The sequence below is a fragment of the Epinephelus lanceolatus genome, chromosome 1 (genome assembly GCF_041903045.1).
Source record: "Epinephelus lanceolatus isolate andai-2023 chromosome 1, ASM4190304v1, whole genome shotgun sequence".
NCBI lineage: Eukaryota > Metazoa > Chordata > Actinopteri > Perciformes > Serranidae > Epinephelus > Epinephelus lanceolatus.
In genome coordinates this window covers 10,715,603-10,742,760 of record NC_135734.1, presented here as the reverse complement: position 1 = coordinate 10,742,760, position 27,158 = coordinate 10,715,603, and the positions used below count along the sequence as shown (strand labels likewise).

The following is a 27,158-nucleotide window of genomic DNA, read 5'->3' as shown; positions in this document are numbered from 1 at the left end:
CACAGCAGAGGCGGGGCTTCGCCACCATTACCGTAACCATGGTAGAATTACCGCACTATTATATTGCAATTACCTTCTCAGGGTTGAAATGTGTCTGTAGTAAGACAGGTACTAATGCATTATCTACTTTTTTATCTTTGGCACAGGAAAAAAAACACCTTTACATTACTTTACATTGTAGTTTCATCTTGATATAGTTTATCTCTAAAAACGATTGAAATATTAACACCATCAGGGCCGTAATCACCTTAACATTGAAGGGACATTCAACCTATATCAGGGGTGTCCAAACTTTTGGAGTTGGGGCCAGCTGCTACATATAAAGAAAAAAAATACATACAACTAGCAAGGACCACACCACAACAATGTGTCTTTTAACTGTTTAATTGTGATTCAGGAGGTGTTAGTTGTTAAGGGATGGTGAATGGCTTTAAGTGGGGGTGAAGGTGGAAGAAGGTGGATGTCCTCTGTTAGGTTGGTCTGGGAGGATGAACTGGCGATCGGGCAGAGGGAGACTCAGTGTGGGGGTTCTGTCTCAGGCATTTCTCTACCCTAGCTGATTACAGGCCCCCCAGATGGTACCTAGAATGAGACATGGGAGAGGTATGCACCAGATTGAATAAAGAGAGATGATGGAAGAAGGGAAGAGAGGATGAAGGAATGTTGGTAGGGATGAAGTAGGGAGGATGATGGATGAAGGGAAGGGAAATGGAGAGTGTGTCGAGAAATTTGAGACAAACAGAGCAAGATGGGTTGACTACGTATAAAAGTGTCTTTATGCTTCTGCATACCCTCGACGCAACGTTCGCGCAGTTGCTGTATGCCTATCATAGTTCTGTGTCCTGTTGGTCTATGTCGCTATGCAATTCCCTGCCAAAGCGCTTGGGGGCGCAGTGTTCTTTTATATACCTACCTAGACTCTGTGACATGTATGGTCGTTGCTCGTTCATTGTTTGTTTATCTTCCGGCTTTGCTCCAGTCACAGTGAAGATGGCGACTGAGAGAGAAAGACTGTTGCTGGAGCTTGAAATGATCGACACTGAACACCAAATGCTCTTATTACATTATTACATCCATCTTTTAATCAAAACTCAAAACACAACCGATCACTTTTGAAAATGGCGGTGTTGTGGTACTACAGCAGGAAGTGAAACCTTGCGAAATGCTGGAAATTATGTAGTTTGAAGGACCAATCATAGCTCTTGCATTCTGCATTGGGTCTGCGTTGCCCCAACGTGTGGTTACAATTTTTGGAGGTGCACATTGCGTCTCTGCGTCAGTTGCAGAGGAACGCAACGCCTCTGCAAAGCCCTCTGCGTCGTAGGTAGAAGGTATGCAGAAGCATAAACCGTGCTTAAGTAGGCTTGACAGGTAATCAGGGGAGTGGTTGAGGTGTCGCCCTGCTCCCGAACCTAAGTTAACAAATGAATGTGTAAGTAAAAAAAGTATTCAATTGTCTATTGCTTCTGAAAGTGGTGGCCCTCGCTGTCATCTTTACGCTTCATCACCATGTCTGCTACCTAGTAGGAAAAATCTGGTGTAAAGTGATGGTTCATTTGCATTTTTTACCATATTTCTCTGGAAACACATTAGTTCCATATGCATAGTTCCCGCCTGGTGCATGTCTACAAACTGTATGACAGTCCGGTTATCGTGAGATGAATGAAAAAAAAATGCAACTTGACTATTGTGCCTACTGGGCCTATTGTGTTAATCTCAGTGTATTTTATACTGTTTGTTTGTATGTATGTTTAAAGGCTCAGACACGCCAAAGCGACTTTAGAGGACTAGCGGCAATGAAGACCCCCTGCTGGGTCGCCTCACGTCACCGGGTCTCAGTCAAAAACACAAACACAACGCAAAGACTACAGCCAACGGTCAACCAGCGCGTACATTCTGTGCGTGCACGAGAGGAAATAACTCTCCGCACCAGGAGACGGCATCAGTCTGTAAAAGGAAACCAAAAGATCATCTTGATGCTAGTTAGCCAGTTTGCACATTAACAACACATTTACTGTGTGCCAGTGAACAATAGCTCAAAGCATCCCCAAATGTTTCTGCTAAAGAGCTCAATGGCTAGGGAAAAATAATCTTACCTTACGTAATAGGATTGTTTTTGTCTCACTCTCCCTTTACTTTAACTCTTTGTTTACTTTCCTCACTTCCTTTTCTCTTCTCGTGCACTGAGATGAACTATCAATCAGGGTGGTTTTACTCATGAACGAGCTCCGCTGTGCTGACGCAGTAAAAAAAAAAAAAAAAAAAAGCTGACAAGAGTTGGGGTAACAAGAGGCAATGGTGCAGGACACACCACACAGATGAGGGTGGCAGACACTCACCAGTGACCTAACTTTGACTGACAGCTGACTGTCGGCTTGGTGTGTCAGGCTGTTTAAACCTGCCTGCAGGCCACAATTAGCCCTTGGGCCAGACTATGGACATAACTGTCATTCGGGGGGGTTGCAGCTAATGTCCCCCGGTAGAAATTTTTAGAAACTAGAAACAGCTAAACTGAATTTTTAAAACAGAAGCCACTTCTGTTGAGGTTAATGGGGGTGGGCACGGCAAGTCCCACTGTAACTTATCACCTCTGAGCTGTTTCACCTTTGACTGAAAAATGCTTCACATAGGCATAAAAAATACACATTATGTGATGTTGACCAAAGTCTTTGTATCTACATGTGCGTGTTCATTTTCCTTGTTACTGGTCTCCAAAGTGATTATGGTTCTGTCCCTCATTGCAGGAGTAAAATCGGATCGGCACACACACGAATGCTGTCACTAACATCATGTCCTTTCCTTTTTTTATAGTTTACTTGACTGAGGGCACACGCTCTGACCTCATGATGACATATTATACTATGGCATTTTTAATGACTTTTTGTGACATCCTATACTATGACTTTTTTAAAAAACTTTTTGGACATACTATTGGACAATGACTTTTTTTCTGATTTCTTTTGACATACTAATACTTTACAATCAACAGTGATATGGTCTACACGACACTCATATAACATTCTGGTTTTCCACTTTTTTGATACATTTGAAAGTGATGAAATAGAAAGACAGTAAACTGACACTGATCGCTCCAATCCACAGCAGTTGAGCAACAGCTTCTGCTGGAGTATGGCAATACTGATTGCATAAACCTCAAACAGATCTGCAATAAACTGTAATACTAGAACAAGAATAATAATGACAGTTTGTTAAGTTTATTTATGATTATGCTTTCATTAGTTTATGATTATCAAATGCTTTTCAAACTGTCTAGCCATAAGTTTTTGTAAGGAATGTTCATACAAATACACTAAAATCAGTTTTCATTAATAACAAAACAGTTGTCATCATATTAAGCTTTGAAATTGACTGTAATCTCACAACAACTATTAATTTGTTCATCCGGATTATCACCAAACAATATTTATTCGAACCACACTTATCTGCTGAAATATTTATAGACTGAGCGAACAGTAGGACATAAAGACCTGCAGTTATGCTGACTTAATACATCACATTCCTCCATCTGATAAGTGGTAAGTTATTGTGTGATCTTTCTCTGCACAACCTACATAAAACTCTCTGGGATAAACTCTCACTTTGAATGCATCACAAGCACCTTTCTTGTCTTTCCAAAGGGTATGTTGAGGCTATTTCTTTAGTTTGTCAAAGAAAGTTTTGTTCTGTTTGGTTTGTTTGTGTTATTTTGTTTTTGTTTTTAGTTTTTTAGCACTTTGAAAATGATGCATTAAAGTGACAGCTGACTCCCAAATCATAATTACATGTTTTTCCTGTCACCTGTAGTGCTTCTTATCAACCTAGATTGTTTTGGTGTGAGTTGCTGAGTGTTGGAGATATTGGCCATAGAGATGTCTGCCTTCTCTCCAGTATAATGGAACCAGATGGCACTCGGCTTGCGGTGCTCAAACTGCCATAAAAAATAAATAAATAAAAAAAATAAACATTTGAAAAACTCAACTGCAATGTCTCTTTCCAGAAATCATACCCTGGTTACACAAGATAATCCACAGACCTTGTTGCGAGAAGTTTCATGTAGGAACAATTTTCTCTTTTCAACAAGCTACAGCCACCACTGTGCAGAAGGAAGCATGTATGTACTCATGAAAGGCTCGTGCTCGTGACAGTAAAAGATGTAAACATTAATGGCGTCCTCCTCAGCTGAGCTGTAACATTAGCTAACTCAGTGATGCTAGGTGAGCTGGCAGTAGATTCATGCCACCTTCTGCGTGGTGATACGGATTGACGTTGTCGTTCAGTAGAAAGGAAATAGTCGTTACGTGAAACTGCTCACAGCAAGGTTTGTGTGGATTATTCACGCGACAATGCCTCAGGCTCAAAGAGAAAGGCAATGTGAAGCGACAAAAACTGCAGTTCCTTGAATGGCCACTTGAGGTTGGCTCTAAGAGCGAGTCAATCCCCCTCGGTAAAATTACTAACTTTACAGCAGAAATAAACATGGTCACAGCCTGGTAAAAAAAAAAAAAAAAAAACACTTTTGGTCTCTATAGCTAATTTCAACATTCATGAAAACTGCACAAGGGTGAATATTTGTATAACTTACCGATTTAAATAAAGGCTTGAAGTTACACAAAAGAGGATACACGAGAGCAGCCTTTATGGAAGTCTTTTATCGGTTGACATGCCCCCTGATTGGATATCAGGTATTGATTTGAGGCTGCAGCTGTTTGCACTGATCTTATACATTACTGGAGTTTCATACCAGAGTGAGGACAGATCAGTGATTAAACTCTCAAGTTTTATGTTTTCTTTGTTTTCTGATTTACCATCTAGTTAAACATCTGAACAAGAAAAGGATCGCAAACACCTTCTTTCATTTATTATTCATTTTTCTTTCTACCACCTGTTATCTTCCCTTTTTAACATTATGAAAACAAGGTCAGAGAGATTAGGGGAGTCTGTCAGCAAAGAAACACTTTTCACTCAGTTATTATCATTTCCATTTAGTCACATGTGATGCTGATAATTCCTGAGCGTCAGGTTTGATGTGTTGCAGAATTGATTTTATCCCTGAAACATTTAGCCTAACAAATTATTCCAGTGTTCAAAAGACACATAATCATATTCTGGGCTATTAAGCATAATAATCTGAATATCAATAAATAGCCTGCAGATCCAAATAATGAATAGCCTAAACGTAAATGCATGTGCCTCTGAGCAGAACACACTACAGCATAAATACAGAGTGCAGGTTGTTATTGATGTGTAGGTGTTTGTAAAACAGAGAGAAGTGAGCAGTGATAACTGTGTGCCTTTATTAGTATTAGCTCAGTGCACGTGTGCAGACACAAACAGCTGTTGAGCCGATTCACAGCTGATCCAGCTGTTACCAGCTGCCGCAGTCATCAGAAAGGAACATCACTTCACATGATGCTTCAGAGGAAAGGACATCTCATTTCTCTAAAAACATATTTCTCTCCTCTTATCTCTCCTTGCATGGTTTCCTTGTGTCTCTCCATGCATCCCAAGTGGAAGGGACTAGGACGCAAGACAAAGATGCAAGTGAGGGAAACATGGATGCCAATTTATGAGTCAGATCCACCCATCGCTCCTCCACAGTACCACCTATCTTGTCCAGATATGGTCACTTCTGGCTCCAAAAATCCAAGATGACGGCAGCCAAAATGCCCAACTTAAGGCTTCAAAACCGTCCACGAAACAATAGGTGATGTCAAGGTTGCTATGTCCATTATTTTTATACAGTGAGCTATAACTATAGCACCACAAGCCAAGTGCCATCTAGTTCCATTATGTTCAACAGAGGGCAGACATCTCTGCTGCCAATATCTCCAACACTCAGTGACACTCATGCCAAAATAATTTAGATTTACAAATGCTAAACTAAAAGTGAGAGGAAAAATGTCACTGTCACTTTAACTTGTGAAAGTTAAAAAACTAATTGGCATCATGGCTTTGTCCACCTGTCACCTCCTCATCTTATCAGTATAAGTCCCTGGACCTCAGCTTGGGAAAAAATGTGTGCCACTTCTCTAAAAGCATTTGGTTTTACTACTTTTTACACATTCTGATATTGCACTGATCATAAACGTACAGTATCTGTCATTTAGGACACTGTTAAATTTGCCAGAACATTTTTTACTGCCAGTTTATACCGTGCACTACGGTAAAACATGGGCGCTACATCTGAGAGCTGCCACTGAAGCTTGTTGGGATAACTCAGTGCTTTTCTGGTAAGTGTATATACTTATGAACTCCATGTTAACTGTGCTGTGTTTAGTGACTGGCACTGAAGTGATTTAAACAGCCCGTTTACACCGCATGCAGCTGAATAAAAGTAGTGTTAGGTAGCGGTCGCCTAACCTGTCAGCTAGCACCGCTGCTGGGTGCTATGTTAGCCAAACGCGAGGAGACCAATCATGTGTTAGCTTTAGTTGACAAGCTAATAGCGAGCCAACCACGAAACAAAACTTCATTTAAAAAACTGTGAAATGAGTGTGGCGAAAAGCTCATCGACAGATACGGCCGTTTCATAGTTCATTACTCAATGTCGACTGATCATTGGAGTCTAGTGTTAAATTCGGAATAGATGGAGGCCAATATAAACTCTGCTATAGACAAAATTTAGACCTTAATGATTTATACACGTTAAGTCCCCAACTTCATCGCTGACGTAGCTCCATGAGATTCTTCAGCAAATATCTTATAAACATTGGTAAATCTCTTTTAAACGTGCTTCTGGGTAGATGAGAACTATGCCGAACATAATTCCAGAACAGTAAAGTGAGTAAAATGGGTTAAACAGTGCTTTAAAAGTTACACACGTTTGTCAACAGGTAAGACCTTTTAAAATGCCGAGATTTCCGAATGCAGTTTGGTATGAAAATCTTTCTAAACAAGAGAGGACGGAAGGAGCGGGTTAAAAGCCTATTTGAAGCCAAAGTAAAACATCTTATATTACTTTCTGCATTAGAAAACGAGTCGTTTAGTTTTACACAAGCTATGTTTACAGTTCTCACTCTCAGTGTAGCACATGTGGGCTGCTGCTGGTGGAGACGTGTTCAGCTACAGCAACACTTAATGGAGTCACCACAAGGTGGCATGCTATAGTCAGTTGGGCTGTCATACAGTCTTGCAGACTAGCGTACAATGCAACCATACACACTGTAACCAGAGCTTGTGATTCTTCCTGTCATTGATGCTACAGGTCTGTTTTATACATCAGTATTCACAATGATAACTCCTGCGTTTGACCTGAGCCAAGATCCAGAGTACCTGATCCTCAGCATCCGTGTGCCCTACACCAGAACATCAGAGTTTGATCTCTACATCGAAGGAACAGATTTTAAGTTCTATGCCAAGCCTTACTTTCTCAGGTGAGTTAACCAACACACACAGTCTGATGCAACTCAGTGAAAACTGTTTGTACCACTGACACCTAGCTTTGAAAGAGGGAGTGATGAAAGCAGTTAAACATGGGCTCATCATGTAGCACCATCTGTCTTATACTTCAATATGCTGTCATTTATTTTCTGATCATTGGTCTCAATATCAATATAAAATTGACAAGATAAATCAAATAGGGTGTTTGTTATTAGTCACTATTCATCTGTGTGTGTATTTTACTTTTATTTATTTATTTATTTATTTATTTTTATTTGTATTCTTTCTTTATTTTTTCAGATTATCTCTTCCTGGAAGAGTAGTGGAGGATGGGAGAGAAAAGGCTAAATTTGACATTGATAAAGGTAGGTCACATTAGGAGTGTGACATATCATCTCGTTCACAGCAATGCCTGTATAATGTTTAACATCATATGAAAGATTCATACCATGATACTCGCGATATTTCGACTTGTTGACGCATTGACGCCATACTGTTACCCACGGCAACAACAAACATGGCTGAAAGCGAAACTATTACAGAGTCTGCGGTGGTTCCAAAAAGAGGAGCAGCTTCAGTAGTGTCGAATAAACTGGCGTCCTGAGTGTTTTATGAACAGCCCTGGACTTCTCAGACTCTTAAAGCGACTTACCGCTTAGAGGGAACTCATTCAGCGGCTCCTCCGGCAGCAGCACAACATCTGTTCCTCTCCTTTCTTGCCGTGCGCATAATGGGAGTCTGTGTCATCAAGTGATTTTGTCATAAACCTATTACTTATTATGTTGCAATTCTATGTTCCTTAAATGACAATAATTTGTCATATCGTCAAAAATATCATTATCGCAACAATACCCTGAAATATTGTCATATTATTTTAGGGCCATATCGCCCTAGGTTACATTATTATGTGATTGTAGATTGTTTTCATGGTTGATTGATCAATTGTTTACTTTATAAAATGTCAAAAAACTGTGAACAGTGCTAATAGCAATTTACCACAGTCCAAAGTGACATCTTCAGTGTGCTTCTTCTGTCCAACAAACAGTCCAGAACCCAAAGACTCATTTTTTATCTTAAATGACAAAGAAAAGCAGGAAACTCTCACATTTAGGAAGCTGAAATCAGCAAATGTTTGACATTTTTGCTTTAAAAATGGGAGAAACAATTCATCGATAATAACATAAAGTTGCCAATTTTTTTTTCCCATCGGCTAATTGTTGCAGCTCTAATGTAACATGTGCAATTGCGATAAAGCAGCATGAATTGTCATGGGTTTCTATGGTTATGTTACATAATAAAATGCCTGTGGGTGCATTTCAGCAAGATAACAAGCAAGCAGCTCAACATACCTTTTTCTTGTTCAATCAGATATGGTTAAGTTGGTGTCTCAGGTTGCTGTGAAGTTGCTGCTGTTGGTCTTAAACTATGATGTGATTACATATCTGAATATCAGCACCCCATGAGTATTGAGCCAGAGAAACAGCTGAGAGGCAAGAGAAAACAAAAATTAAACGTCCTACTGGAGGATCTGATATCTTCCATTCATTTTACTTCATCTGTGTTTTTGTCAACACAATGACTGAAACAAGTAAGAGCAATATTTTTCAGGATGTTTCTAAGTTCTAACTGTTGTTTTTCCCTCTGGTGTTTGTCAGAATGTGCTGACCTTTCTTTCAACAAGGGAAAAACAGTTTTCCAGTATCTTGTTTTTTTCTAAGTTGTACAAATGTTATCTCAGCATTCTGCGCTATATTTATTCCAGTTGTCTGCATACTGAACAGGGGTTTAAAAATAGTGTAACCTTTTTTCAGCTTAATTGGAGAGTTTCACAGACAGGATGTGTAAAAACAAAGAGGCACATGTGTATGACATGCAACAACAGTCCCTGGCTGGGATCAAACCGAGGACTTTGCAGTTTAGTGGTTTGTGTCTTTACCACTAGGCCAGGATGCCCCACATTTGTGTAACTTAACTGGGTTTGTTGGCTGCAGTTGAAAAGTCAAAAAAAGGTAATCCATTGTCTTCTCCTAAACACTTTGCCCTGACCTTGATGGAAACCGTAATTAGCTGAAGGAGAGATGTGAAGGACAAGTCATAAGGACTTTAAAAAAAAAAAAGACATCCAAGTACTAAGAGAAGCCGACTGCACTTACACTAGGCTACTTAATTATGCAACAGCAGATGTTATTGACATCGGTCTGCTGTGGTAACACTACAAACTTCCGAAGATAGACTAAAAGCGCATCTTCCTTGTATTGGTTTTTATAAATCAAATATTCATTCATTCATTTTCCGTAACACTTATCCTGTTGAGGGTCGCGGGGAGGCTGGAGCCTATCCCAGCTGACATTGGATGAGAGGTAGGGTACCCCCTGAACAGGTCGCCAGACGATAACAGGGCTGACACATAGAGACAGACAACCATTCACACCTACAGCCAATTTAAAGTCACCAATTAACCTAACCCTTCCCTAGAGAAAACCCACACTGACACAGGGAGAACATGTAAACCCTCCACTCTGGGTTCGAACCACTCAACTAATCACTGCGCCTATACGCCTTTTTTTTTTTTTAATATAACCTGAGTGCTAGGCTTGGGCATTGTTGTTTTTTTTTTTTTTCAAACCTTAGTACCTTCCTTACATTTCACTGGGGTATGTGGTATATGATGGTGTATGTATTTATGATGGTACATCCCATGTTCGAAAAACTCGCTTAGCTTCTTAAGTGCAATAAACTCACACAATGTCAAGAAAGGGAATATTCTCACACCTGTTTTCCTTATTAAACAGAATAATACAATAATACAACCATACACTTTCTGAATTCAAGTTTCTTTCCTTCATCATGAAACAAAGTTAATTCAAACTAGAGTTCTCAGCAGGCCCAAAAATTCAACCCGAAACCGAAATGACCCAAGGGACTTGAAGCCCAAAACCGGCCCGGCCCAACATCATCACATACATCACTGGGTCCGAGCCCGACTGAACCCGAGTTTTTTTTTTTTTAAATGGAAGGGGGGAAAAATGATGCTCCCCCTGTGCGCCTCAGCAGTCTGGCTTCCCTGGCTCAAATACAGTATCTTTAATCACTTAAAGTCAACCAATCATTCATGTTCCAAAATAACATTACCAGACAGACAGGCTTCACCATCAGCGTGGGGGAGAGCATGTAGCGCTGCGCTGCTGCATTTAATGAGCCGCAGCCGCTCTCAACACTTTTCCTGCACCTGAACGCTGACTGACTGACTGAACTTAGCTCACACTTCACAGCAGCATATCTTGTTTTAGTATTTTTTTTTTCGTCAGAACAGAATTCAGCATTCTTTATTTTTATAATTCGTATTTTCTTCTTGCTTAATTATTATAGTCCTATTATAATCCCCCTTACACACACACACAGCAGACGATACTTCAACTTCAACTCGAACACTTTATTAAAAACGGTAACTATAACCTTCAAATATCAACAACATAACATTGAATAATGAATGGATTTGGAATAATCTTAACAGACATGCATATTTTCTTTCTCACAGGCTGCTCAGAAGTGAGAACCATGGACAGCAGCATTGTGTGTTAGTGCTGCTGTCACACCCTCACACAGTGCGCTTCTCTGACAGACACACTTTTTTTTTTTCCCCTGCTCCAATTAACTTAATTAGTTGGCCCAAACCGACCCGACTCGTCGGGCTTATTCGGGTCGGGCTCGGGTTGAAATTGAGAAATCTAATTCAAACTCAACAGACACAAAGTAAAACTCGCCCAAACCGTCTTGGTAAGTCACTGTTGCAACAATCACCAACTCTGGTTTGGCTGAAAAACCTTTAATTCACAGAGTCAGATGAGAAAATGTGTAGTTTTTTCCTGTGCTGTCTACCTTAGCTGTCGGTTGCCCCTTTTCATCTGGCCTGTAACGTTCTCCCCATCACTCACAGATGCTATTTTTGGCTGCTTAGCTGCCTGTTCCACTGGTAGAGACTGACCTCTTGTGGCGTGTGATGTGCATTACATAAAATACATCCTTAGTACAGCATCTCCATATGAGTTTAATAGAAAGAAGAGTGTCTTTATATTTGATGGTATTGCGAATTTTACGTTAGGGATTTTGAAATGCCCTGGTATATCATAATAACATGATACTGCTCACGCCTAATGCACGCTATCTAAACGTAGGCAACACGGTGAAAAATAATACTTCGTTACCAAAGTTTGAATTAAAATTAAAAAAGAAACATAGGCTACCAGTCACAAAAGTGAAACAAAATAGATGTTACAATGAGAGTGGTTGCTGATGCTCACTCTGCTGTCCACTCCTATTTATCACATGAATCCCAATAAACATTGTTGTATGGAAATAATTGTTAAATTTATGCAAGATTGGCATATTGTTGTTTTTTGTGAAATGATGTGCCAGTTTAAATGTTGCTGCTGCAAGTAATGGGGACAGCATTATCTCCTCTGTTTTTTGTTAAAGGATGCTCCAGTGTCCCCTATGCTAAAGGAGATAAGAAAGGAAGCATAGAAGCACTTTTCCTTAGCATGTAGAGAAGTCATTCAGCTCTTATCATGGCTGCCACAGAGATACTTCTTCGACATTTCACTCAGTTAGGAGTCTTCTTGAGCAAAAAGGCTATTTGACCGCAGCCTTTGTCTTTATTTGGTCACCTCGTAAAAGATTAACTGATCAGTTTTTTATAGTTAACAATTGGGGTTGACCCAAATACTTGAATGGAATGAGTATTCGGCTCAAGCTTAAGTATCATCTGAATAAAATGTGTCAATATCCACACCTGATCGCAGGGCCTAATGTTTTTATATTATCCTGAAAGCAAAAGGGCTCCTAAGGGCCAGAAGCACATGGCTAATTATTATGCAGAGTATCATCCTCGCTGATGTCATCACTCTGCATAATAATTAGCCATGTGCTTCTGTTTGGGAGCTGTGTAGTCAGAGAAAAGGAGCAATGTTCTGTTTGTTTTTAGGATAATACAAAAACTTTAGGTAGTAAGAAGAACCCATGATCACACACACAAACATGACACTGTTTAAACTGAATATTTAAAATAGAAATAAAAAATCAATCAAAAAGAAAGCCGTGTTGAGTATGAAAACTCTGGTTTGTGCATTTGACTTTCTGCTTCTTAATAGTGCATGCCTGTGTCGTATTTATATATTGATTCCCTTAAGTTTATTCATTTGCTTTATGAAACGCTTGTTCTCTAAATTAATAGTTCTCTGACTCTTGTGGTCGAAGACATTGATCTGAAGCTCAGTTACACAGATGATGTAGTAGGTTGAACAGATACTGATGATGGTGTACTCTCTCATCCCTATTAACAGTGATATCACATCAGTGAGATGGAGTTAATTGCTGAGCGAGACCAACCATCATGCTTGCTGAAATACATACAGCACAAATAGTTACAACAGTGCTTTTCATTAGGTCAAGGACTTGAAGGATGTAAGTCAAAGTGGACTGCAACATGGTGTGTGATTTGTGTGTGGCATGTTTCGGGTTTGTAGTTGGTGAAAAGACAAAAAACACAATACAGGGTGAAAATTAAAATGTAGTTGTTGCAGTTGGAAACTTTACACATCCTGGTCCTTATAGAAACAGATTTGCGTGGTATTGATGACCAGTCACACTCTTACAAGGCACTGACTGAAACATGGTTCTCGTTGCAGGCGGTGATTGATCCCCGGGGTGTCTTTAGTTTGTACTTCAGTCAATCAGCCGGGGTAAATTAACCTACTGATCATGTTTTATTTCATCCCATTTAAAGGGCCACTGGAGCCATCTGTAATGTCATAATGATTACAGCCTGCAGGCTGCCTGTAATATCTCAATCACAGTGACAGGGAGCTCATGTAGGATTTCTTTAAGTATATAACGAGCAAATGAAACATTATAATGAGTACTGGGGCGACGTTCGCTACTGTGTGTACGCTACTGTCTGTACGCTACTGTCTGTACGCTACTGTCTGTCACTCTGATGCATCTTTGATTTCTGTTGTACATAATCGGTTCTAATGAAGTTGTCTTTATGGGGACATCTGCCTTATGGACTCTGACACCTCGTTGCCCGTCTGTCAGCATGGCCCCAGTTAACTCGCTGTGTCTAAATAAGCCTGCAACATCTGCTAATAAAGCCTCGCTAATGAGTGTCCTTGTTTAGACTTATAATGAGCAATCATTAAGATCCCTCTCTCAGGCTCTCCATTCTGCAAGGCCTGCAACTCAAGCAATTAGTCAGCTCCCATCGTAAAGCACATCTAAGCTTTAACACTTGGGTGCATTGAAATTTTATGAGGTCTTTTAGGCGACTGTCAGATTATCTCTGTGGTGTGACCAAATTGGCCTTATTCATCCATGGTGTATTGCCTATTTAGTTTTAATAACAGTTGGTAAAGTAACCACTTAATTTTGAAGTATTACATGCACAGGTGGCTATATGAAGTGACCCTCGTTTGTTATGAATAGATACTTTCAAGTTGAAATGAATGACCGTACAAAAAGCAATCAATTATAGTTTGTTTTTGCTTTTTGTCTGTGATCAGTTGTTTGTTTTTCCATCTTCTCCTCTCACATGTTGTAAGGCATCAATGCAAAATCTTCTTTTCTGATTTATCGTCTATCAGTTTTTAGCATAGTCATTTCTTTCTTATCATAGTATAAATATTATAATTAATATGTGATTAATACTGTTATGGGAAAAAATCTGAAGTAGATTGTTAGGTTGAAAGAATTGCCTGTTTTTATGATCAATTCCTCTTGTTTTTTTTATTGGCAGTTTCTACAAAATCTCAAAACAAAATATAACTTCTCGTATTATATTAATAGAAGCTTAATTTATTTTGTCCAGTCGCTAGTCACAAAACTAGTATTCAGTTCCTATTGTTTTAAAATGAGCTAAGTCAGGCGCATGCTGTCATTTAAAACGCTGCAATCACCAACTCATTGGTACAGTTAAAGGAGTTCTTTAAGGGAGACATCCGAGGTGAAAACATTGTTTTCTCATGCACTGGTCAATTTTGAGATTTGGAGCTATTTTGCTTCCATAATATGTCCTCTGTCAGACTAGTAGAAATAAAACATCCAAAATGCACATTAAAGTTCATTTTAATTCAGATTTGTGCTCTGGTAATTTATGCAAAAAGTGCATAATTAATAAGTTGATGCCTCATTTGCATATTTAAACATAATATTTCAGAAAACTTGTAATGCAAAAAATAATTGTCTTAATGGCAGTAATCAGCTGGGGAAATTTATGGGGATATCTGGTAGTTAAAAGTTTCGACCCAATTCGCCTTTAGTGTTTTAGTTTTTGTCAAAAAATGTATGGAGTTTTACAAAACAAATCTTTTTTTTTTACTCTGAGCCAGAAATCTTCACATCAGAACTAACATAACCAAACTTTAGAGCTTAGATCGGGCCCAAAAAATCCAGCCCGACCCGGCCTGAGCCCATGCACGTTATGTCCGGGACCAGCCCAGCCTGTCCAATTAACTGTAATTATGGGCCCGAGCCCGATTTAAACCAGACATTTTTCAATAAGTTGGCTGTTATAATTAAGAGTATTAAACCACAAGTCTTGTTATTTGAATGACAGAAACATAGGATCTTAATGAATGGCGCAACACGGAAGCATGATTATGTAATAAAACAGGTGTTTATTTTAGGATCCAGGTGGTGAAGGGCTGTGCGTGCACAATGTTGCAACATTGTAACTAAGTTTGTTGTAACTTTATGTGTCATACAAAGTGTGGTTTAATTTTATTTTTTTATAATACTGTAGCGTCCGCCAGGACGTGTGGAAAGGTTGACGCACTTATTCGGCAATTAAACCACCGTTTATTACTGAACAGTACAGGTTACTCTTGGCCGTAACCACGCCAAAACAACCAACAAACAGCAACTTAGCTGTAACTCCATCTGTGCACTCCTGCTCTCTCCTCCAGCTCATACACACACCAGCACGCGCACTCACACAGCCCTCCTCATCCCTGTCACACTCGCACCCCGCACCTCATTCAATCCCAAATATGCCATTAACTCACAGAACATTGACATTATAACAGATTTACTGCAGGGTCGCTACAATACACAGCTTATAACATTATCAAATCATAGCTTTAAAAAAAAGAAAACGTCATATCTGACCGGGCCCGGCCTGGGCCCGTCAGAGGGAGGGGGGCTCCCGGTCCGACCCGGCTGGGCCTGCGGGCCGGGCCGGGCCGGGCTCGGGCAGAGAATCTAAGCTCTACCAAACTTCCCAGTTTTTCCTATCTATATTCTGAAGGTTTTTACATAGGGATTGGTTTATGTATCATTTATAGCCTGATTTATATACAGTAATATTCCTAATAACATGGCAAACAATGATTTTTTAACAGCTGTTGACGGTATGTTTTGATTTATGGAGTGGTAAAAGGAGATGTCCAAATCCCCTCTGTAAAACCTTTGACTCTAAAAGATGTCAACAAAATTAAACAAAAATGTTGTTCAGATTTCTGCTCTGGCAATATATGCAAATTACTGCATATTTAATTAGACAGCACTTTATTTGTATATTTAAACATAACATTTAAAAGTCTTTTAATAAAAAAATGATTGTCTTAATATAAGTCATCAGCTGGGGAGGTTTTATGGTGATATCTGTTAGTTAAAACTTAAACTCTCTGTCAACTGGTTTGTCGTTTCAGTACTAGAAATCATAGACGTCTGAATTATGTGGAGTGATGTCACTGAAAAGGAGCCCTGTAATGGTTAAAAAGCGTCCCTTGCTTCATGCCCTGTCTCGCCAGGTCTTGTCACTGTTTGGGTCCCCAAGGAAACAGCTGGAGAGCACTTTGAAGGACTTCAGATGCTGACAAGTCTCCTCGCCCCAAAAGGCTCCCGTTCAGCAAAACCACTGATAGAGGACTTAAGCACAGGTAGGTCAAATCTGTACAGCAGTTTAATTAGATTTAAATAATAATTCAATTAAGCTAGAACTTTCAATAACTTCTTCACATTTCCAAAGGATGCAGTGAAGGGGCGGTAGATGATGAAGATGAAGAAGAATTTGACTGGCAGGTGGAGCAGGAGGTGTACAAGGAGAGCTCTGAGGAGGAGCTGAGCGCCCTGCAGAAATATGGCTTTGGCAACCAGAGGTCAGGAGTGTTTGCAAGGTTACAGGTGAGGTTAAAGATCAGGATTATCACCTCATCAGTGAAGTCCGTACATCTGTTCTAAATATAATCAGAAAAAGTTGCTAAAAAGAATCCTACAAAAAGTTAAGGTGACATTGCAAATTTTTTTGTTGGGATTTTCCTGACAGGAGGAACTGAGCGATGTGATTGATGTCAAGAACCCAGAGGGAACGACAGCAGCAGAGAGGAGGCAGGCACGGCTGGACGCAGAGGCATCTGCTTTTTCTCCTGACCATTACCTGTGAGTTTATCAAAGTGAAAACCTCTGACTTCCTAAAACATCACTTATCGTTCGGTGCTGTCTGCTAATGTCTACGTGTTGTTTCAGGGCCGATCTGTTTGAAGATGATGAGATCAAGGGGCTGTTGAAGTTTAGGCTGTGGTGGATGAAGCTGACTCCCTCTACAGAGCAGGAGGGAGAAGCTGGTAAGGTCATCCCTTTAAAAAGTTTTGAAAAATGTGATCTACAGACCTTTAAACTGATTTGTGCTGCTCAGATCAATATAATATTTAGCTGCTTTCAAAAAACAGTAACACAAATTTTCTTCTTTTTAATAAAATGTTTCCAGCGAACAGAGTTTTTGCAATAAACACATCAAAGATAAGATAAAGATTCTATATAAAAACCAGACAAAATGAAATCTGTGTTTGCAGTGTGATGCGTTATACATGAGAGTCATTTGAGTGTTTCGAGCAGTTAAAAGGAACCAACAAAGTAGTGACCAAAGGCTACCAGAAGGTGGCGTAAAGTTTCAAACATTGAGAGGGCAATCATGCATTGTTTGAAGTTATTTGACCAAATTAAAACACTCTTGTTTACCATTTCCACTACACCCAGCAGGACTATTCCAAAACTTCCATTGGCATTATTGTTACTTGAAATAGTTTATATGCAGAGCTCCAAACGGGAATCTGTTGGCAGGGATTTCATGCCTGCAAGGCACTCACATTGTTCTCTGACAATATATTAATCCCCAAAGGACACATGAGTCTTTTCACTGGCCTTTTCTAGAAGGAAGGTCAGTGAGAAAGCAACAGAGCTGCACTCCCTGCCAAAGTGCCTCAGGGCTCTTCAACAGGAAAAACACTTCCCATTATGAGAGATTGAACTTGAACCTTCCCTAATCACTACATCTCTCTGCTGCATGCTGACCAATTTTAACAAGAACATCTGCTGAGTTAAAATGTGACAACTTCCCCCAAAAAAGGCGAGTTTCTCTACCTTCCTGCATCTTCAGTGTCATTTTTTCTAAAGTCAGGGTTTCTTTTTGCAATCAGTTCCCATCCATTTCAAATCAACGGCTCATTTGCTTAGATTGAGACGTGCTGCTTGTTGGCTGCAGCCTCCCAGCCTCATTTCTCCATTCAGCCTCTCGCACAGGAGCGATGGTTCACGAAGCCTCGGCACTGCGAGAGACTATTTAATTGTACCATCCGGCTCCTCTAACAGCCTGCTAATTCCCGCACTTCCACTGTTTAAGCAGGCGCGTGGCTCATAGCCACAGCTTATGTGTAGTGCATGGGTGTCGTACTCTTGAGAGAGGATTTAGATTAAACAGATAGCATTATCGCAGGAGGGAGTGCTGCTGGTTGCATTTTCCACCAGCGTGAAGGGGCCCCGTTGCTGATGAGCAGCCATCAGTCAGCAGTGCAAAGGCCATTAGCCGCAGCCTGAAGTTTAGCCTCCAATGAATATTACTGCTCTCTGTAGCCCGGCCGGCTCCCTCGCCTAATTCTGCATTCTAAGACAGAGTGCCTCAGTTGGGAGCCCAGGCGTAGATAAATGGGCCAAATTAAACTTAATGGCTTGATTGACAGGTTGAATAGCATTAGCCTCAGCTGAGTGTGAAGAATGGCATCGGTCAGGAGATAAGCGGCTCGCCAGCAAATCTGGAAAGCATGCTCATGATTTTAACTGTTTGTCGTATACTTAAAATGGTGACTACTGCTTCTCCATGTGGGTCTTTAGACTTTTTCCCCCCTTTCCTTTCTGCTAAGTCTGATATATATGTCACCTGACAGATGGATGTGGACACAAGTGCTAATGAAGTAGAAACTGGCCCCTCTGTGCTCTCCAGTGTCAGGGCCAACACACTGACACGCCACAGCTGTCCACTGCAGGCCTGCATTCACACACGGGTCCGGGCTAAATGATCCTGACAGCTCAGTCTCTCTCTACCTGCTGCACTTTGTTATGGCTGGGTTTAGAAGTCTGACCTTTGACCGAGTCAGATAGTGCCACTACACAGAGCTTACACTTTGAGCAGACTGACTCATTAAAGCTGTAGTTAGTAACTTTTTGTCATGTATGCTGAAACTGTCACTAAATCCACACAGTAGTACTTGAGACAGATGATCTGTGGAAAAATAATCATATTTCCTCCTCCTCCTTGTAGTGCATCTGATGGCATTTCCATCAGAATCCACTGCACTTCCAGCTGTTTCCTTAGGGAGTAAGGAAGAGTAACAAGACCTGGTGAGATAGGGCAAGGGATGTTTTTAACCTTTACACCTTTAACCTTTGTTTTTAACCTTAACAGAACCCCATATAATTTGTTTTTTAATAGGCTGTATATTTCTAATACTGACAATTAACCATTTAGATAACTACAGTACATCAATCACAGTTGCAATTTCGATGCATGATTATTCCTTTATCATTTATTAAATGTCATTTCAAGCTACAGCAGGTTAACTTTTTTAGCAAATATTTAAAAAAAAATGTATAACTGTGACTTTATCCTGACAGTAGTACATGAGGCAGATAATCTGTAAAGACAATCATGCTCCTCTGCCTCCTCATTTGCAAGAATCATGAAAAGCAACCAATCAGAGCCAAGGAGTCTCTGACACAGCTATCAGTCATGTCAGTTACACCTTGTGAACTGTCAAACTAGGCAGCGCTAATGAACTGAGTTGAGATTCTGTTACTGCATTGCATATTTCTCACCTACAATGTTTTCAGAAACATATTTTGGTGCACTGTTTAGCTGTAAAATGTGACAGTTTGTGGCACGGCCAAAAACAAGCACCGCCCACTGGCCAGAGCAAGCTATCTTATTTTATAGCTAAACAGTACACAAACAGATGTGTCTGAGAACATTTGAGGTGAGAAATATGCAATGTAGTGACGGAATCTTGATTTATTTTTGATCAGTGCTGCCTAGTTTGACAGTTTGACTGCAGTTGACGAGCAGTGATTGACATGATTGACAGCTGCGTTACAGACTCCTCGACTCTGATTGGTTGTTTTTATTCAGCTGCAGTGAATTCTACACCATTAAAAGCACGAAGAGGAGGAGAGATATTATTGTCTAATGCAGATTATCTGTATCATGTACTACTGTATGGATATAGTGACATTTTCAGTAAATATGACAAGTTATTTTTATAAAAGTTACCAATTGCAGCTTTAAACATCTCTTTGATTTGATAATTGCCATGATCACAGTGTGTGCATGCACAAAATTAACCATATCTGCCATCCAGGGTCACGTGTTGACCTCTTGCATTTGTGAGATTCTGGAAGGGTTTTCCAACCCTCAGCAGTATTTTGACAAAGCATATTTACACCATGCCATCAGGCCATCTGGACCTGTAGAGAGCAGCGAAGAGCCAGGCTGCCATTCCAACTGCAGGAATTAGGTCAGAAATTAATTTGCAATCAGCAGAGGCCCTCATTCACTGCGTGCTAATGCCCATTAGAAGGGATTGGCTCCAGAGAGGAGATGAATGGATGTGGTGTCGGGTAAATCTATCAAGTCTGCTAACCTCACCTCACTGGTTTGGCTGCAGAATTAATGGGTGATAAACTGGCATCATGAGGCTGCTGGGTCCAACTTGCAAGAGTGTTGGTGCTCTGTTGCTTTTTAGCTTTTGTATTAAGTTGCTGTGAATATCTGTTTTTAATTGCAATCTGTGTGTATTGTGCAACATCTTTCTTCAGAACAGACGGCACTTATATCCACAGAAAATCTCCAGGATCATTCTTGTGTAAATGAAGATCCACAAAAACACTTTTAGAGACACTGTGCTATGTCAACATTTGTGTTCTAGATACATCTTTGCTTTTATATGTTATTCCTCAAGTGCCTGTGCATCCTGGCAATTTGTTTGCATATCTGTCGCTTACATCGCTGCAAGTTAGTCTGTTAAATTTTCTCTCAATGTGTGTGTCTCGCAAGTGTTTGAAGAAGCGGTTGTGCAGATGTGGGTGCACGTGCATGTGGGTCTTTGTGTCTGTCTGTGTGTGTTCTGCTCAGTCGAGGCTCTCCCGCTGCAGCTGCACTGACGAGGGACTCAGGTAGCGCCTGCAGGGAACTAAAGCCTGACGTAATGCAGCAGGAATCTCCTTCTCAGCAGTGCCAAGTTCCCACTGCAGCCAGGGAGATCATTCTGAAGTACTGCGTGTGTGTGTGTGTGTGTGTGTAGATCACACACACACATCAGGAGCTCAGTGCAGGGACTCTCCTCTCCTCTTGCAGAGAGAGGAATTGCTTTCAGCTGCTTTATAAGCTGCTGGGAGAACGAGAAAAAAACAGTTGAGTTACAGCATGTTCCTGCAGACATTCAGCGCGCCTCTCAATACTGAACGAGATAGCTTAAATGGGATTGAAGTCTGTTTGTGTCGCCCCATTAGGCTTGCCACAGATCCCCATTAAGCAGATGTCTCTCTCAAAAGGCAACAGTTAGTGAATTTGCGGAGAGCACGGAAGCAGAGGTTTTGAGATATTTTCATATGATGAAACTTAAGATTTCTAGCTGTTCAGCTGTCATACACGTCTAAATTGGATTGGCTTTACTAATTTTCCTAATTGAATGTCGGCCTATTTGGCCTATTTTCTCTCTGCTCCCCATCAACTTCTGTCATGTTGCGCTTCAACAAGGCACTTTGCCCCCGACTGATCCAGAACAGCAGTCCGTGCCGTCGCCTAACGGGTGTGAATAAGTGAAAGAGTATGAACCTGAGGCAGAGGTTACTGGAAAATACATACAGCTTCTGAAAACCTAGTTTGTTTGTGGATCCACATTGTGTGCATTGCAACACTTGTAGAAAGCCACACTGCACAGTGATTTTGGAACGGAGCCTCCATCCTGCAAGAGTGATTAAACATTTTTTCACCTTTTGCCCTGCACTTTGTTCACACTTGTTCCAAACAATGTTTTGCCAAATAGCTGGACTGTAAGCTGCTTTTTCAGAATGAAAATGACCTGCAGCTGGACAGTTGATCCCGATATATTATCATAATAATTGCATTTCATGGTCGGATAACATCTATGAGATTCGGAGAAGACATCTGTTTCATTGCATACAGTGCTTTTTAGTTTGTGTTCACACAGGCACTTCTAGATAGACATGCACACACAAACTACAAAATCCAGGCTTCCCACAGATTTTGGTGAGTTCACAGGAAATACCAGAATCTCAGTCCAGAGCATTTAACCCTACACCATACGTCATTGTTTTCCAGAGGTGTTGTTTTCATTAAGTTACTTTAGACAGGAGGATGGTGTTTTCAGCTTTGGATGTGAAATCGCTGGCTAATTGTGGGCTGAAGGGCAAAACTGAGACAACTGTGCATTTTCAAACTTAGCCGGCTCATAAATTTCAGGCATACACATGCTGTGATCATGGCAATTATCAAATCGAGTGACATTTGAAGCTCCAGTTGGTAACTTTTCTAAAAAATAACTTTTTTCATATGTGCTGAAACAGTCACTATATCCTGACAGAAGTACGGGCAACAGATAATCTGTTCAAAAATCACGTTCATCTGCCTCCTCTAGTGCTTCTAATGGCATTTGCTGAATTGGACTGAACCCCCAGCAGACTTGTCTGAGCTGGAGATTCTGTTTGACTGCAGTAACAAAGCAACTGCTTTCTTGTAGGAATATCGGGAGTCTTTCCTTCTCCTAATACCCTAAATTCTGTTTATTTAACATGGCATAATGTCGAAAATGATTGTTCAAACAAATGCAAGGGTAGCGTAGGTCATTTGGAGAATATTGGAGCCAGTATGTATGTAGCGTGTGTGCATAAGGAGTGTGTGGCAGAGCAAAAGAGAGTGACAGCGAAGGGATGAGAGTGGAGGAGAGTTTAAGTTTAGCATTGAAGATATCAAGTGAATGTATGAAAGAGTTTACAGTTTGTTCACTAAGAAATGCTGCAGCTCCTCGAGACTAGCAGAAGTTTCCCTGTGTCTTGTCTAGCCATAGCTCCCCCAGCTGCATAACTGCTATAGATGTATTGCCACGTCTATTCAATTGCACCTGTAGATGAACAATTAGTCGACAACAATGCACAGTGTTGGCTAAAGATTTTGATAGTCGACTAGTCAGCCGTTCTGTGAAACCCCTTTCTCATGTTACAGCTAAACAGTACACTAAAATATGTTTCTGAAAACATCCGAGGCGAGAAATAGGCAATGCAGTCAGAGAATCTTGATTCATATTTTATCAGTGCTGCCTAGTTTGACAGTTTGACCGCAGTTAACCAGCAGTGATTGACATGATTGACAGCTGTGTTGGAGATTCCTCAGCTCTAATTGGTTGTTTTCCTTTAGCCATGGTAGATTTCTGCAAATGCCACTAGAAGCACTAAGAGGAAGCAAAGGACCATGATTTTTTTCATAGACTACCTGTCACATGTTCTACTGTGTGGATACAGTGACAGTCTCAGCAAATATGACAGAATGTTACTTTCATAGAAGTTGCCCGCAATAGGTTTAAAGACGTTGGACACTAAACCCACCTTATTAAGCTGTTTTTATCACAGCAGTGCCATAATGAAACATTAAGCCTTTTATCTTGATAGATGGTGCTTTGAGCATGCTTAAGTGATGATGCTTTGGTGGTGTGTAGAGTCTGTAAAGTCATACACTTCCTCTGTCATTATGAGGAGCTTTTGTAGCAAACTAAAGCAGTGTAGGCAACTCCTCTTCAACCTGACCACCACCACTGCCTCTTACACCCACTGCTGGGTTCTTCTGCAGTTCAGTGTCTCAGTCCTTTAAAATATACACCAAAGACTAAGGGTGATTTGAAATCAGATACTTAACTGTAAAATCCTTGTTCTCGTGCAGCTGTATCGTTCACCGATGACGAGAAGGAGCAGCTGAGAAAATTCACCAACCGCTCCTACCTGCTGGACAAGACGTCTCGTTACCAAGTGTGGCTCAGTCTCGTGGACATCCTGCTGGCTTATGCCTATGAAGTGCGCTCTACAGAGGGAGAGCACAACGTAAGTGAGAGTATGTGTGTGTGTGTGTGTGTGTGTGTGTGTGTGTGTGTGTGTGTGTATGTGTGAAGAGGCAGCTCCTCATGAGTAGCACTTAGCCTTGGATGACAAAGCCCTCTATCCTCAAATCCTTTAGACCCCCTTCCATTTCATTCAGAGCCTTAAGAGATTACGAGCAGATCCGAGAGCTCAGTCCAGGCGTCTTTGTGTCACTCCTCCAAGGTAGCTGCAGAATGGCGGTGAACGGGGCTGATTTCATTGTTAAAGACCAGTCATAGCATGTGTGAATGAAATACTAGTGATATTTGATACAGTAGAATGTTAAATTAAAGCCCAGCTATAAAAACAAAATCTATTGTGTGAACATTTTAATTCCCATACAGGAAATTATAATTTGCTGAGAGTTTAGAACAGGTCCTCGAGTTAATTTCAGAGTGTTTGTTGCCGGATTTTTACTGTGCATCTAGATGCTTTTGTCTAAGCAGAATTCATTGTACTGTATAGTGTTGTAGTATTTCCTGTCTGTTATTGTTGAGTTGATAAGTGGTCTCCCTGTTCCCCGCAGGTAGAGTCTCCATGGACTATCAGAAAACTCAGTGGAACTCTCTGCTGGCTGGAGGTGAGTCAGTTTTAGCTCAAAGAAATGAGGTGAGCTGCAGTGAATGAGTCACTCTCACAAATGTAGTTGTTTATTTAATATGCAGCCTAGTTAAACATTACTTTAAATGTGCCAGAATGCTAGTGAAAGACTAGCCCTCCTCAGATTTTGCACATCAAAGTCTGTTTACAAGTCTTAAGAAAACTGTTGCACGTATGAAACAAGTTGTGTAAAGCCTTTTGTGGCTCCAGAGGCAGCTGGGTGAAGTCTGATAAGTGATGTCACTTGAGGCGGCGTCGGTTGGGTCTAAAGACCACAAGTTTAAAAAAAAGGAGAGAAAAAAAAATCTCATCTCTGCTTGATGCTGTCTACAGGTTACATCAGGCACCATTAGCATAACACACCCGAATCTCTGACAGAACTGTCAGCGTTCAAGTTGCATTATGGTTATTGTAGGTGTCAGGTTGAGACAAGGAAGAGGTAAATGTGGACGTAAACACAACAATATTTCTGATTCTGCTGCATCGATGTTGATCCTTTTTTTTTATTTCGACAAAGTGTCCATGCGTATCCATTGTCTGATGCTAAATTAGTAGAGTACTTTTTAAATTCATGCTGCACTGTGTGGATCTGCCCCTCTTTATATCTCTGCTTTGACCTTGTTATTTTGCCGCCTCTCATTATTTTTTCCTGTTTTATCATGCAGCTGACTGGCAGCCTTAACCACTCATGCTTTTGAAAGTGTGTATGGGTAGCTAAGTGCAAGACCCATTTACAGATGGAACTGGTTTCCATCAAGTTGTAGATGTGTATTCAGAGTACATGTTGGCAGGTCATGTTGCCAACCTGCTGTGAGAGAGCTGGCACACTGCTGCCTCTCACCAGGCAACCGCGTGTGGAGAATCAATTGCTGTTCTAATTTAGCAATTACTGAAATGAAAAAAGGACCAAATGAAGTTATTTTTCTTTCCCATCCATATTTTCAACTAGGGTTGTCACAATACTAGAATTTAAAACTTCAATACAATACTAGTATAAAAAAAACAATATTTGGTACTTCTTTCGATACCATGGCAAAGAGAAAAAAAAAGTCCTAGGCACACAAAATATGACATATATGTTGTTGTTTTTTATTAACAACCTGCACACAGTACTGGTACATGGATGTATAAAGAAAATTGGATATGGCGTTGGAGGCGTATCCCTTTCCATTCCTATGAAAGTTGCTCTGTGGTGCCGAATGGATAAAATCCAGAGAGGGTTGTGATGCTCAAAAATGTATTTATTGAGTTACAGACATCTCTTTCACAATATAGGTCAATGGGAAAAAGTCTTTTTGCCCTCATGGCATCACGTGACAGGCCTGGATGTTGTAATTCCACGTTTGGCCACCATGTAAAATTAGCTTCAAAGCATGTTGCTTTTCCTGGGGGCTTGTACAGAAAAGTCAGTTAACACACAGCCAGTTTGTGTGGTGGGTTCATTGTGGAGAATGCTGTCACAGCAACAGGTTGAGGACCAGTTGATTTTCTTCCCAGTTGTTTCATCAGTGCCGCCTTGGGATGAAAATCTGCGGAAGAGGATTAGGGCCACTGTGGGGAAAAAAAGTGAGTTCTGACTTATATTGAGAAAAAAGTCAGAACTCACTTTTTTTTCCACACTGGCCCTAATCCTCTTCTGTAAAAATCTGATTGGAGATCTGTGTTATATATCTTTGGTACTTTTGATACTAGTGATGGTAAAATTAATTCGAGATCATCTCGTTTTAAACATGTGGTATTAAAAAGGTATCAGGTATCGATACTTTCACCAATCTTAGTTTTTACTAGTCAGCACAGATAAATGCTTATTTGTCAGAGAAGGGGGCAACTATAGAGACAGATCATGGCGGGAACAAGGCATAGTTTCCACTGAATTGTGTCCTAGTCAGAAGATAAAACAAAGTTCAGACGTTTGCTCTGTATCAGTAATGCTGACATTCTCACAGAGTCAATTCTTTTCTTCTTCAAGTTCGGTTGGTGAGGAACTGCTAACATAAGTGTATCTTTTCTATAAGTAGAAAAGAAAACAAGAAAGGACAAATCTACCCTATGGTGACATTTTGTATTTCAGACTTTGAAAGAAAATTTTTGAGAACATTGTGAGTACATTGAAGCATTATTCTTTAAAATAGCAACAGTGTGAATGTGACAAAGAATGTCAGAAGACAAAACAGTGGTACCGCCTCTTCTTTTATTACCCTCTTGTAGTTCTTAGACTTATGGTTGCCTCTGATCATGGCTCAGCAGCAGCCATTCAGCAAACTTGTTTTGACTAGCGGGGAGGTTGGATGTATTGCAGGTTGGATGTGTCATAAAATGAGGAGAGAGACTCTTGAGGTGAATATTGATGTGTGAATGTGTCTGTGCGACTTTCACACATACACACATGGTTTCACTTTGTGTAAATACATATGGTGACAGTTGCATCAATGTTTGAAGACACAGTAGAGACAGCTCCATGACTGATATCTGAAGTTAACAGTCTGGGTCCAGGCTCCATCCGTTCAGTGGGATCTACAGGGAGTTGTTAATCGCTGGACTTGGCACATTACCGGAGTCCTGTACAACAGCAGTAACAGGTGTTCCCAATTCAAAGAGAAAATGATAGGGGGGATGTGTGTGTGGTCTGTCTGCTCACAACCTGCCACTAGACAATCACTTGATTGTGTAGGGTGTGTGAATGGCAGTAGAAATTGGAGTTTTTTGAT

General features: G+C 40.5%; 1 protein-coding gene across 2 annotated transcripts in view; it reads left to right on the top strand.

Moving 5' to 3' along the window:
* Nucleotides 1–6,101: 6,101 nt before the first annotated feature.
* shq1 (SHQ1, H/ACA ribonucleoprotein assembly factor) overlaps nt 6,102–27,158 on the top strand; it is a 49,481-nt gene continuing 28,424 nt past the window's right edge. Inside the window, exons 1-9 of one of the 2 annotated variants that reach the window (XM_033627809.2) lie at nt 6,102–6,230; nt 7,205–7,373; nt 7,681–7,745; nt 16,188–16,316; nt 16,406–16,560; nt 16,703–16,815; nt 16,903–17,000; nt 23,657–23,814; nt 24,377–24,430. In XM_033627809.2, coding sequence (XP_033483700.2) covers nt 7,231–7,373; nt 7,681–7,745; nt 16,188–16,316; nt 16,406–16,560; nt 16,703–16,815; nt 16,903–17,000; nt 23,657–23,814; nt 24,377–24,430 — 915 coding nt within the window. In that variant the 5' untranslated portion in view covers nt 6,102–6,230; nt 7,205–7,230. Of the gene's footprint in view, nt 6,231–6,578; nt 6,713–7,204; nt 7,374–7,680; nt 7,746–16,187; nt 16,317–16,405; nt 16,561–16,702; nt 16,816–16,902; nt 17,001–23,656; nt 23,815–24,376; nt 24,431–27,158 lie in introns of those variants that run through there. The other variant, XM_033627808.2, reaches the window with a different exon arrangement.